The 13,205-nt window shown below is 33.7% G+C and overlaps 1 protein-coding gene across 1 annotated transcript in view; it reads left to right on the forward strand.

Moving 5' to 3' along the window:
* The window catches only part of UPF2 (UPF2 regulator of nonsense mediated mRNA decay), a 105,141-nt gene that overhangs the window by 75,214 nt on the left and 16,722 nt on the right, over positions 1 to 13,205 (forward strand). The window contains exons 13-16 of the mRNA XM_046678827.1: positions 4 to 207; positions 938 to 1,213; positions 3,421 to 3,604; positions 9,098 to 9,237. Of these exons, the coding sequence (XP_046534783.1) occupies positions 4 to 207; positions 938 to 1,213; positions 3,421 to 3,604; positions 9,098 to 9,237 (804 nt within the window). The remainder of the gene's footprint in view (positions 1 to 3; positions 208 to 937; positions 1,214 to 3,420; positions 3,605 to 9,097; positions 9,238 to 13,205) is intronic.

Genomic DNA, 13,205 nt, shown 5'->3' on the forward strand with positions numbered 1-13,205 from the left:
TAGGTTTTGAGACAGATGCGAAAGTTGCCCTGGCAGGACCAGGAAGTGAAAGACTACGTTATTTGTTGTATGATAAACATCTGGAATGTGAAATATAATAGTATTCATTGTGTAGCCAACCTCTTAGCAGGACTGGTGCTCTACCAAGAGGATGTTGGAATCCATGTTGTGGATGGAGTTTTAGAAGATATTCGATTAGGAATGGAGGTAACAAGGACTTTGTTAAAGTCATCAAAGTGGAGTTTGTAGAGAATTTAAACAACTTTTAAATCCTATTATTGAAAAATAATAATTTGAAAACCTTCCTTTCCTCATACATTGTTTACTATTACTTCCTTGGAGTTAGTGGTTTCTTAATAAACTCTGTTGTATCAGATTTCCTAGTCATCTCTCAGGCTAATGCTGGGGTATTTTTTTGCCTCTTTTTCTCAAGTCCAGTTAAGTTTATTTTGGAAGAGTTTAGTGAATTTTTATTATTTCAGGGTCACTTTGGGGACTCAGGTTATAGGAATCTATCAGTTTACTAATTAGGAGAATTGATAATCATTTAATAAGAATTTCTGTAAGCAGTTCCCTCTTTCTATAAGCTTATTATTTCCTTAATTCATGGATTAGAGAGAAAATAAGTTGTGGGAGACTGATAGGGAGAATTACATTTTAACTGTTTTGTAAGCTATCAATTCATTTAATGATAGCTTAATATTAAATTTCACATTTAACATGTTCTTTTTGTTAAAGCTGTTTAAAGATAGCCATTTCCTAGAGAAAAAGGATTCCCAGAAGTGAGGACCTTGTTAAAAAAGAAGGAAAGAGCCCGTTATTTTTTCTTTGTTCAGTTTTCTTTCAGTAATCGATATTGTCAAGTGACAGAGGGGAATTTTACCTCTTTTCAAATACTTTACTATTCTTTAATAGAAATCTGTTTTTTTTTCTTTAGGTTAATCAACCTAAATTTAATCAGAGACGTATCAGCAGTGCCAAGTTCTTAGGGGAACTTTATAATTACCGAATGGTGGAATCAGCTGTTATTTTTAGAACTCTGTATTCTTTTACTTCATTTGGTGTTAACCCTGATGGCTCTCCGAGTTCACTGGACCCTCCTGAGCATCTTTTCAGAATTAGACTAGTGTGCACTATTTTGGATACCTGTGGCCAGTACTTTGACAGAGGTTCCAGTAAAAGAAAACTCGATTGCTTCCTTGTATATTTTCAGGTACTTAAACTGAAATATGCAGTTTGGCATCATTTAATGCATTGCTTCTGTTACAGAAATATTGGAGAAGAATTGCCTTAGCATTCATATATATAAAATATGTTCATAATTAGATTACATTAGATTTATTCTTCCTTCAAGGGTGCTTTAGAGATTTAAAAATATATGGTGAATTCTATCATATAAACATTGTAATTGCATTGTAACTTTTATGATTGATAATTTGGGGAATTATTTTGGTACAGTTTATAAATTTGGTACAGTACTTTGTGGATTATGGTATTTGGTACACTAACTTATGAATTAAATTACTTGTGATTTTTTTATACATTTGGGTGCATTTTTCTCACTCACCTGTGTTCTGGTTTTACATGTAAAATTCTTGTTTCTAAATGATTCAACTTTTTTTTTAGAAAAGCTATCACTGGGGAAAATATTTTTAACACAAAGAAATATTTGTTCATTCATTGGTAAACTCTTAGGTTGTACTTTTCTTATCTTAATTTCACTTAATTGTGTAACGTTCTGATTTAGAGCAAGTACGGGGTAAATTAAATTCAGATACAAATACAGAAACAATTCTACAACTTCTGTGAAGTTGGTGTTCCAGAAGTTGGCTCGTAGGTTGGTTGTTTGAAACTGAATCTCTGTTTCTCATAAAGTACAATGTCACAAGTACTTATTAGGGTGAAGAGCTCACTGTCGAATTCTCCAGATTTTACTGAAATAAAGCACCATTAGTCCTATTCAATTCTATATGATCATTCCATTCTATATAATCTATTGTTAGTGTTGGTGAAGAAAATAAATTTAAAACTACAACTTGAGGTATCAAAAACACATCCACATAGTGGCTGGGGTTAAGTGGGGGTAAATACTCTGGGGAAGGAGCAGTTGGTTAACTTTCTATGACCACTAACGCTTGCAATCGAGGACAACATGTTACTCCTTCATTTTCTTAATTGATGAGCCAAAAATGGGGAGAGGAGTTTTGGAGATTTGAGAGTCAGATTCCCTCTTGCATGTAAAGACTGTCTTAAGTTGAGAATGGCCTGTATTGAAAACTGGAATTTTGCTGCAGAATGTCAGCTGTAACTGTCAGCATCCACAGTAGAATCTCTTTCAGAAGAGTATCGTTGTTTGCATTCACTCTGACATCCCAGGCTGAGAGAACAGAGCCACTCAGAAATATCCAGGAGCAGAAAGAGACAAAAGACTTTTCCACACTGATTAACAGGCAGAAATGTGTAGCAGGGCTAAACCTAGGGAAGGGGAGTAAGAAGTGAGTGAGGCCTGAGGGTGAGGTCAGTGTGTTCTGCCCAGAACATAGAGTGTCCAGTTAAGTGTTAGAAGGCCAGGTGGAAAGGATCACCTGTGAGCTCTAGTGTGCGTCCACATCACTTGGGGATATTGTTAAAATGCAGATTATGATCCACTTGGTCTAGGATGGGGACCTAAGAGTATGTGTTTCTAACAAGCTCCCAGTGAGTCCATGCTTTGCGTAGCAAGGACCTAGAATAAACTGGGGAGGAAGAGTAAGGCACCCAGAGGAATACCTGCTTATATACAAGTAAATTCTTGGTTATGCTTTTTAGTTAATCTGAACTTATGAATTACAAGTACAAAATAGAGGGAAGGAGCTGGGCTAAGAGAAGAGAGGGGAAATACCTAAAAAGTGCCATATACACAGTAGATGTTCAATAAATGCTTGCTGACTAATGATTTTCGTATATTTCACACACTATGTTTTCAGATACTTTAATTGACTTTCTTAAAAACCAAAGCAGGTAGCATAAGGAAAATAATGAAAATTTATCAAAACTATGGCTTTGAATCTGGTTGTTCTTGTGAAATTAAATATTTAAACCCAGTTTGGGGTTTGGGAGTGGGGTTTCTGCCTTGTTTCAGTACCTGAAAATTTATTTGGTATTTTATTTATAATTTTTCCTTGCCTTTAAAAAAAAGATTTATGACAGTTACAATTAAAAAAATTTAAATTAAAGTCACCAAATGGCCTAGAAATTGTATAAATGGAGGGAAATAATTGAAATAGGATCATTGCTGTTGACCATTAATAAAAATGATAGGTGTCTTGTGTAACTTTTTAGCTTAGTTATTATAACTAGGGTAACATCAGAATACTTATTATTTAAAATATTTTTGTTATTAATTTATTATAGCTAAATTTATTTTTCGTTTGTTATCAGCGTTATGTTTGGTGGAAGAAAAGTTTGGAGGTTTGGACAAAAGACCATCCATTTCCTATTGACATAGATTACATGATCAGTGATACACTAGAACTGCTAAGACCAAAGATCAAACTCTGTAATTCTCTGGAAGAATCCATCAGGCAGGTACAAGACTTGGAACGAGAATTCTTAATAAAACTAGGTAAGCAATTAATTACAGAGAGAAAATGGAGGTGATATTTGGCAGATTGTTTCCAGGAATTGCTTTATAATGTTATCAGTTAGAGTTTACTTTTGTATACTTTCTGTTTTCAACATTGAGTGTTACATACTAGTGTTAGGTAAGATCTGGGTGATTTCATTAAATAATCCCAAATTGGAGGAAAACAGTCATGTAAGACTTGAGTGATAGTGATGGAAAAACACAATCCTGTTAGCCTCCCTTAATTTTAGTATTTTTGGTTGCTAATATAAAATCTACTTTTGATTAAAGCATCTCTTATATATACAGTATATATTTTCAACAAGCCTTCTTTCCTGAGACAGTGCAGGCCAGACGCTGTAGGAGGGGCATAGTACCTGTTAAGAGTTTGGAACTGTCCTCCAGAATTTCAGACCTTAGTCGCTGGGAGAGTTGTCTCTCTCTAAGGACTAGAGAAAATAGGAGAAACATGTGTTATGGGAGGATTGATCTCTTTACTTTCTCAGTATCTGAGGTTCTAGAAGAAGAGTCAGCTCTTGAACAGCTCCCATAGGGGATAGTAGGAGCACACTTTGTCCTTGGAAATAACTGGAACAAAGTGTAGCCTTACCAATCTGGTTTACTTGCCAATAGTTGTTAGAATGTTTTATTGTCATTTCAAAGTGACGTATGTTTTCAGGCTGTTAAGCTAGTATTTTGTTTCCTGCTAGAACTTGGTACTCACATGTCTGTCATTAGTGATCCTGCCTTCACCAGGTACTACATAATTGTATAAGTTACTGCATTGCATATCTGAAGAACCACTTTTCATGGCAAAGACGTTTGTGATGTTTTTCCTCTAAAACTATTTTTCATATTACATCCAGTATATTATTAATAGGATTTCTTTCTTCAAAGGTAACTTCTCTCTTGGAGAATATGGTTGCTGTTATCTAGTCGAGCATTGTTTTTAAAGCTTCTCCCGATTTTGTAACTGTTAACTTTTCCTACTACTCACCCCGTAAAGGCCTGTGTGATTCTTTTTGTTCTGTCGACTTTGTCCCAAATTATCTACTTTCTTTTTCTTTTCAGATTTCAAATTGTATAAAGTGATCATTTCAAACAAAGTGCTTATTTATCTACTTACTCATTTCATTTACTTTATATGCTTTGAAATAGTTCAGTCTTAGCCTTGTTTCCCAAAAACCTTCATGAGTGGTACTCTCTATGTAGTTTGACACCCAGTTTGGTAGCAGTAAAAGAGCAGTGTGCTTTATCCTTTATAGACCAAAGGGTTGAATGAAAGGACTTCAGGCTTCTTTTAAGAAGTCTGTCCTTGTTTAGAATATTGAAAGGGAAAAATAGGTTACTGTTTACAAGTGAAACTCTAAAGATGGTGGCAGCTAGAATCAATATGCTACTAAGTTGTCCCATTTTCCTCCTGTTTAGAGTCTAAGTATCAGGAAGAAGATGTACATGAATAAATCTATATTAAATCTATTTCCTGTTGATGAAACCATAAACCCATAAGATAATATAATATCTTGCCTTTGATAGTGTTTTATTTTCAAGCACTTTGCAAATTCATCATCTCATTTTAGTTTTATAGCAACCCAATGGTAACATAATAGTTAAGAAAACACTAAAAACATCCCCTCATGTTTTTCAAATCGTTTTTAAGCTTATTGAAAGTAATAAATATTCATGGCAGAAATTTTGAAAAACTACCAAGATAGTAAAAATCACTGATATTCTATACACAAGGATTATGTGTTAACATTTTGATATGTTTTCTCCTGTTCTTTTAAAATTTTTTCATGTGTTTACAGTTTTATAACTGGATTTTCTTGCTACTTAATATGTTAGGAAGTTTCTTTCTGACATGAAATATTTTCTAAATCTTTACTTTTTTTTTTAACTGGTTATATATTTCTTTTTATGAATGTGCCATAATTTACTTAAGTCCGTTGTTGACACTTAGGTTATTTCCAATTTTGCACCACTATAAATAACATTCTTGTGTTATTTTTGTTTGTATCATGATTTTCTCAAGATAGATAGAGTTGGGGGCCAGCCCCGTGGCCAAGTGGGTAAGTTCGCGTGCTCTGCTTCAGTGGCCCAGGGTTTTGCCGGTTTGAATCCTGGGTGCGGACATGGCACCGCTCATCAAGCCGTGCTGAGGCGGCATCCCACATGCCACAACTAGTAGGACCCACAACTAAAAATACACAACTATGTACTGGGGGCCTTTGGGAGAAAAAGGAAAAATAAAATCTTAAAAAAAACAATAGAATTACTGGCTAAGACGTTCTCTTTAGGTTTAAGAACAAAACCAAAATGGTAATAGGCAATATTACTTGGCTCTGGTTTGAAAGTTCAAGATAGTATTATAATGTAAAGAATAGAAATGAGAGAAATAAAAGTGAAAAAAGAGAAGAAGCCATATGAGGAAATTACATTATAAAGCAAAAGAGTGTATTTCATAAATTAGAAATAAAATCAGTAGGATAGAATAAAAGGCCCAGAAGTAGCCCCAGTTAAATGCAAACAATTTTGTATATGATGAACTAGTGATCTTAAAAATAGGATAAGGGCAACAGGTGAGCATTTGGGAGGAAAACTGGTATAGAATCACATCTTATATCATTCAACTCCAGATGGATTAAAGAGTTAAATATTTATTTTTTAAAAGTTAAAAATAGATCTGATTATCAAGTATTTGGAGAAGTGTTAATTTTCCCAAACTTTAAAATGATTACAGAAAGCACACATATATAGACAGATTTGGATGTTTGCAACTGTTAATACAATGGAAAATTAAAATTAAAGTGAAAATAGTTTCCTTGCCAGCTTATCATCATTTACAAAAAGAGCAGAGGCAAATTGATAATAAAATAGAACACCCCAAAAGATAAGTGAATGTGACATAATCAGATAAGAGGGCAGGGAAGAGTTGGTGTTTATTTGCTTCTACCTGTTTGCCAGAATGATAGAGCGAGGTAGTGTTATTCATAGTTGGCAAATTAGTTAAGAAAAGCCCAAATCAAAGCTCTAGGTTAATCAAGCCAGAATTCAAAGACTCTGCTCTTTCTGTTGTGTTGAGTATGTGAGGGAAATCCTCAGCATGTCTGGTAAGCAAAGAAATATAAATTAAAACAATCTGAAAGGAAGTATTACAATTATTACTATCTCTGTTATGAGCAGGAAAATTGAGGCACCAAGCAGCTCAGATTCAAGAGAACAGTATTTGATTTCAGTCCCCAGGTACACTTAATTCTGACACACACGTTTCAATATTTTACTGCCTGGATATTGTACTTTGTTATCCTTGTGTCCTTTATATAGACTTGTTTTTTCTTTGAAGGTATGCTTTTTAGTGAGGAAGATTGGCCCTGAGCTAACATCTGTTGCGAATCTTCCTCTGGTTCTTTTTTCCTCCCTAAGACCCCAGTACATAGTTGTCAGTCCTTCTAGTTCTTCTATGTGGGATGGTGCAACAGCATGGCTTGATGAGTGGCGTATAGGTCTGCTCCCAGGATCTGAACTGGCGAACCCCAGGCCACCGAAGCAGTGCGTGTGAACTTAACCACTGGCTCCCCAATATACTTTTTTTTTTTAATTGACAGTGTCCTAGGGGTCAGGAACTGGATAGTTATTATACAGTTTAGCAAATGCAAATTACATTTATAAATTGTCTTTGAAACTAACTTGCAATGCAAATGAAAATCTGTTGAAATAATATGTATTTTCCTTACAAATTAGAAGTATAGCTGTCAAAACAAAGCTACATATACATTATAGTTTTCTGATGATGCATGTTTTAAGTGGATATAACAAAGGTGTCATGGCATCTCATGCTATGTGAGTTTATCACCACTGTGATATTTTTACTGAGAATGCTTAGATTTATACAATTCTGACTTTAAATTTTTTGCCTTTAATAACTTAAATAACAGTCTAATATTTTGCTTCTTAAAGTCCCTATAAATAAAATTTACGTATATATAATTTGTATTTATATCTATAAGAAATAAGAAGTAGAAAATATTTAAGTTAATGGAATCTCAATTCCAGCACCAACTTTTTCCCTCAGTATTATTTTTCTTTTAAAATAAACCTCTCTGAGCTTCATCCGGCTTCTTTCAGTTTTTTTGTTTCCAAACTGGAAGGTATCTACTTTAATCACTTTGTACTTCCAGATTTCTGTCAGTCCTTAATAAATTGCTTAGACTTAAGACACTGAAGTAGTTTTTTACTTTTATTGGTTGGGTTAGTTATTCAAACTCTCTGGGCTTCAGTGTTCCTCACAAAATGAAAACGTTCAATCATGTCATCACTGAAGTTTGTTTCTGCTCTGATTGCCTAAGATTCTGTAAATAAAGAAGTATTTACTAAACACCTACTGTGTATTTATCAATATATGGCCTCTGATAAGTTTTGAATATATAAAACAAGTTCTTGGTCCTCAAGGGTCTCATAGTCTGACATAACATTTATGAAATCGTTAGAAAATATATTACATGATATATCCTTAAATGTAAAGTGCTATGATAAATTCTCCAAGTGCTTTAGGAGCAAGTAGGAGAAAAAAAATAATGAATTACAGTATTCAGTGAGTTGATACAAGAAGTAAAACTTAGACTGAATTTGAAGAATGTCTAGCATTTGAAAGTGCGTATGGCAGGATGTTCTGTACTGAGAAGAGTATTCGATGAGCAAGGTCCTAAGGTACTATGCTTTATGGTAAGAGTTTGACCTCACTACAGGCAGAGGATTAGGAGAGAACAGTGGGAGTCAGATCAAATAAGGCCATATTGTGTGCATCTTGAAAATAGAGTAGTTTGAGATTCAAATGGTAATGCAGAAGTGATGATGCAGTGAAATGTGGATGAACGCAGTGGGGAGTTGGAAGCAAATTCAAGCCAGGGAATTCCCTTAGGGGGAGAATCCTGTTACTGAGGAAAAAAAAGCTCTGTGGTGACACAGCTGTTAGGTGTGTCACCATATAGCTTTGCCTCCTTCCCTCAGTCTTAATTTGCAGACATTCACATTGATAGCCAAGTGTTATTTCTCCATTAAAGTGATATAATTTTACATCTTTGAGCTTTCGGAGATTCCTAAGATATCATTTGATAAAAACTGTGACTGATGCTGCATCTTCTACACCTGAGGCTGCACCTTATGTGCTGCTGCTTCTTGCCTTTGTTCATCGGAGACTGAGATAAACAGTTTGAAGCTCTAAGAAAAGAAAAGAAAAAAATATGTGTGTGTGTATATATAGTTTTTTTCTTTTTGCTGGTGGTTATAAAATGTATCAGTGTTCCATTTGAAATGAAAGTCTTGTTTAGTTTTTAAATGTTTCTCAAGATAGTTGTAAATGCTATTCTTATTTTACTATCATTCTGAGAAAATGGCTGTTGAGTTATCTTAGTATGTACTTTTAAATGGAGTGGTATAATATTGAAAACTTGCCTTTATCTTTTTTTAATGTATTCTTTCACTTCTCATTTCAAGGCCTAGTAAATGACAAAGATTCAAAAGATTCTATGACAGAAGGAGAAAATCTTGAAGAGGATGAAGAAGAAGAAGAAGGAGGAGCTGAAACAGAAGAACAATCTGGAAATGAAAGTGAAGTAAATGAACCAGAGGAAGAGGTGATGACTTTTATTTATAGCAAATAGGTACATTTGTACAACAGTATCTTGATTACATGAGCCAAGATTTTCTTTAATAAGAAAATAAGATCTTCCCCTTAGTTGTGTTTTTTTTGGTGAGGAAGATTGGCCCTGAGCTAACATCTGTTGTCAATCTCCCTCTTTTTTTTTGTACTTCCCAAAGCCCCAGTACACAGTTGTGAGTCATTCTAGTTCTATGTGGGATGCCGCTATATCATGGCATGATGAGTGGCGCTAGGTCCGCACCCAGGATCCGAACCGGCAAATCCTGGGCTGCCGAAGAGGAGGGCACTAACTTAACCACTCAGCCACGGGGCTGGCCCCTTCCCCTTAGCTTCATTCTAGTAAATGTAACTAATAGTATATATTTGTCATAAAACCCCTGGATTAATTAAAGGTGTTTTTTAAAGTAAGAAAATATTGATCATAGGATTTTTTTTTTATTAAGACTATTTTTTAGAGCAGTTTTAGGTTAACAGCAAAATTGAGGGGAAGATACAAAGATTTCCCATATAGTCCTTACCCTGTACTCATGCACAGCCTTCCCCATTATCAACATCCCCCACCAGAGTGGTACATTCGTTACAATTGATGAACCTACATTGACACATCATTGTCAGCAAAATCCATAGTTTACATTATGGTTCACTGTTGGTGTACGTTCTGTGAGTTTGGATAAAAGTACAATCTGTCTCCATCGTTGTGGTTAGGATTTTTATCTAATAAGCAATTTGAAGAAAAAAATTGCTTGATCTCTTATGTATCTTAATCTTACTTTCAAGTATGGACTTTTTAACCTGGCGGTTTTATGAAAACAAAATTACTGACTAGATATTAATGAACTTTGCTTTATTTCTCCCAGATCTAATGACATATGATATCTGAAATTCATCATATACCATAATAATTGACATGGCCTTTTGTTTTTATGATTCTCTTAGGCCAGAGCATATGAAATTGTTGTTCTACCATTTTTCACCTACCAAAATGTCGTTTTCATAGGTTCAACCTAATAATTTTAATTCTTTACTTTTTTTTTCTAAACCTGCTTAAGTGTTAAAAGTTCCATCTAAAATAATAGAATGTCTGGAATTTGCTTCATAGGCTGGAGGTAGGCTGGGGAATGAGTTTAGGGATATAGAAGAAACTATAAACTGACCATGAGCTAATACTTGTTCGGTTGTGTAATGGGTAAGTAAGGGTTCATTATGCTATTTTCTCTATATTTGTATATGTTTAAATTAGAAAGTGAGAAAAAACAAAAAGCAGGATGGATCAGGATAACAATAAGATACTAATGAAAATAAAATATAACCGTGGAATTAGTACTTTTTCACTTATTTTAGTGTAAGTGTAAATTTATAGTTACCATTACAATTTGATGTGTATGGTTTTTTATGTTCCATGGGTGCTAAAAAGCATTTAGGAGAGTGTGATAATTTAGAAGTGTGATTATAATGAAATACTGAAAAAAGTTTAAATTTGTAATCAAAATTTAAATGTTTTAGGGAAATGGAATTTCTTGAGTTTTTAAGTTTTGATTTGAGCAAATAGAAAGAGTATTTGGAGAATGTGGGTTGTTTAATGTTTAAAGGAATGTTAATTATTTAAAGCGTTCATAAGATTCATATATAGATTTTTTTTAAAATCCGTTTAACATAAAACAAAAAGGACCCATAATTTAAAGTAATTAAAATTTTCTACAGTTAGAAGTGAAAATCCCTAAGGCTGTGTTTCTTTTAGACCTGAAGGTCTGCATCTGTTATTGAACATTTTGTATGATTTCACAACATAACAATAGCTTTGCTGTTAGTTAAAAATGAATGATTTCGTAAAAGGCAGCCTAAACAATAATGTGCAGTTTTTATAAGTGGCCAGCATTTGTAGGTGTTGCAAATGTACCTTTATGTCTTTGTTATTTCCCCCCAGTTTTATTGAGATGTAATTCACATACAACGTTGTATTAGTTTAAGTGTATAGTGTAGTGATTTGTTGTACGTATATATTGTGAAATGATCACCATAATAAGTTTAGTTAACTCCCATCATCTTACCTAGTTACAGATCTTTTTCTTGTGATGAGAACTTTTAAGATCTACTCTCTTAGCACATTTCAGATGCACGATACAGTAGTGCCAGCACTTTATCTTTCCAACCTGAGAACTCCCCTAAAGTAGATATAAATAAACTGAGAAAAATTTAGAACTGGAATATGTTCCTATAATTGATTTCCATATAATAGTGGACATTATATTGCTCTTTTAAAAGATGAGATTGTCAGAGAAGCATTCTATAGTACAATTTAAATTGGCTTATTTAGTATTTTATAACGACAAAAGGAAATGAGAGAGTATTTCCATTTTGTATTTTCAGAATAATCTTATGGCTGTCTTCTAATTTTGCTACTGTGTTAATTAGGTAAACAGTCTAACAAATTAAACATCCTTGGTAAATGTGATATTAAAGAGTGACTCATTGTCCTATAAATTTCTCATTTGAAGAGTTGTAATGTATTATATTTACTCCTTTAAATGCATTTCCTCCTTTTCAAAAGTGAACTTTATAATTTTGACAGTAGTATTTTTAACCATTGCTTACTTTTCCAGTTGTAAAGTGAATATTATGCATGATAGATGTGTATTTGCTAAGTGGAAAAACAAAATGTTCAACTGGCTGATTCATGAGCCTTGTCTGGGAGGAGAAGTAAAAGGTGTGGTTTACTTTAAGGAAATGAAGTTGGAATAGTTTACTTCTCCTCCCACCCAAGACAACCCCTTCCCAGGACTGCTCTCCAAACAGAGAGGAAACAATTTTTAAAGAGACAAGGTGGGTTGATTATAAAGTAATAAGAGCAATGTAGGATACTCTACCAATATTTGCTTCAACTGAGAAAGAAAAGGGCTAGGGTTCCACTCTTCAGAAAGATTGTACTGTTCTGTTTTCATCTTGGTCTGCAATTCTTTCAAGCTCCATATGACCCTTTGAAGTTATTCCTAGCACCCTACAACCAGAATATTTTCTCCTCAATATCAGCTATGTAAATCAAAGATGACTTTAAAGATTAAGTAAATGTTCTTTTGCTAAAATTCTGTTTTCCTGCAGCATTTATATAATTTAACAAAGTATAAAATTTATTATGTAATAGCAATAAATTATTTATCAAGCATTCATTATTCATGATCCCTGTTTTAAGCACTGTATTTGTATTACCATTTCTCATACCACCCTATGAGAGTCAGAAAATAAGGCACAGATAGGTTAAATAATTTGCCCAAGATCTCTTACTGGTAAGTGGCGAGCCACTGTTTGAACTCAGACAGTTTGGCTTGTCCTATGCTGTCCTTGTGCTTTACTTAGCCAGCATGGATTCTGTGGCCAGTGACTTCCTAATCTCACAGGTTATTATGTTAATGTATAGTGGGATTAGGACAAATGAAATTCTTGTTCAACATTTTAACTTCAAAGTTAACCCACTTTATTTTGCCTGAGTAATATCAAAAAGGAAGATCGAGGGGGAAAAGTTAATGCATTTTAGCTTAGTCTAACTTAGTTTTTGAATAGGAAGTATCTTTTAACTGTTAATAAATGATTAATTTTTTCAAGGGCAAATTTAAGAGCATCTCTATTGCAAATTTAATTTTGAATTATAGAGTTATGTCAAAAAAAAGTTAATGCATTTCTGTACTTTCCCAAAACATTTCCATTTTAGAAACTCGAAGTCTCCAAATGTCTGTATAGTAAGTAATAATACAGTTTGAATTTTTGAGATTAATTGCTATGTATACTAAAAATGTAACATTTACATCATTTGTTTTCTCTTAGGATTTCTCATTCACATGATTTCTCTTGGTACAATGAGAAGCAGCTGGGTTTAGTGTAGTCTTTTTTTAAAACTTTTATGGCACTTAGAGTGAATTGTGTTGTTGGAGGTGGAAGGATACACAGAAG

Source organism: Equus quagga, chromosome 12 (assembly GCF_021613505.1).
Source record: "Equus quagga isolate Etosha38 chromosome 12, UCLA_HA_Equagga_1.0, whole genome shotgun sequence".
NCBI lineage: Eukaryota > Metazoa > Chordata > Mammalia > Perissodactyla > Equidae > Equus > Equus quagga.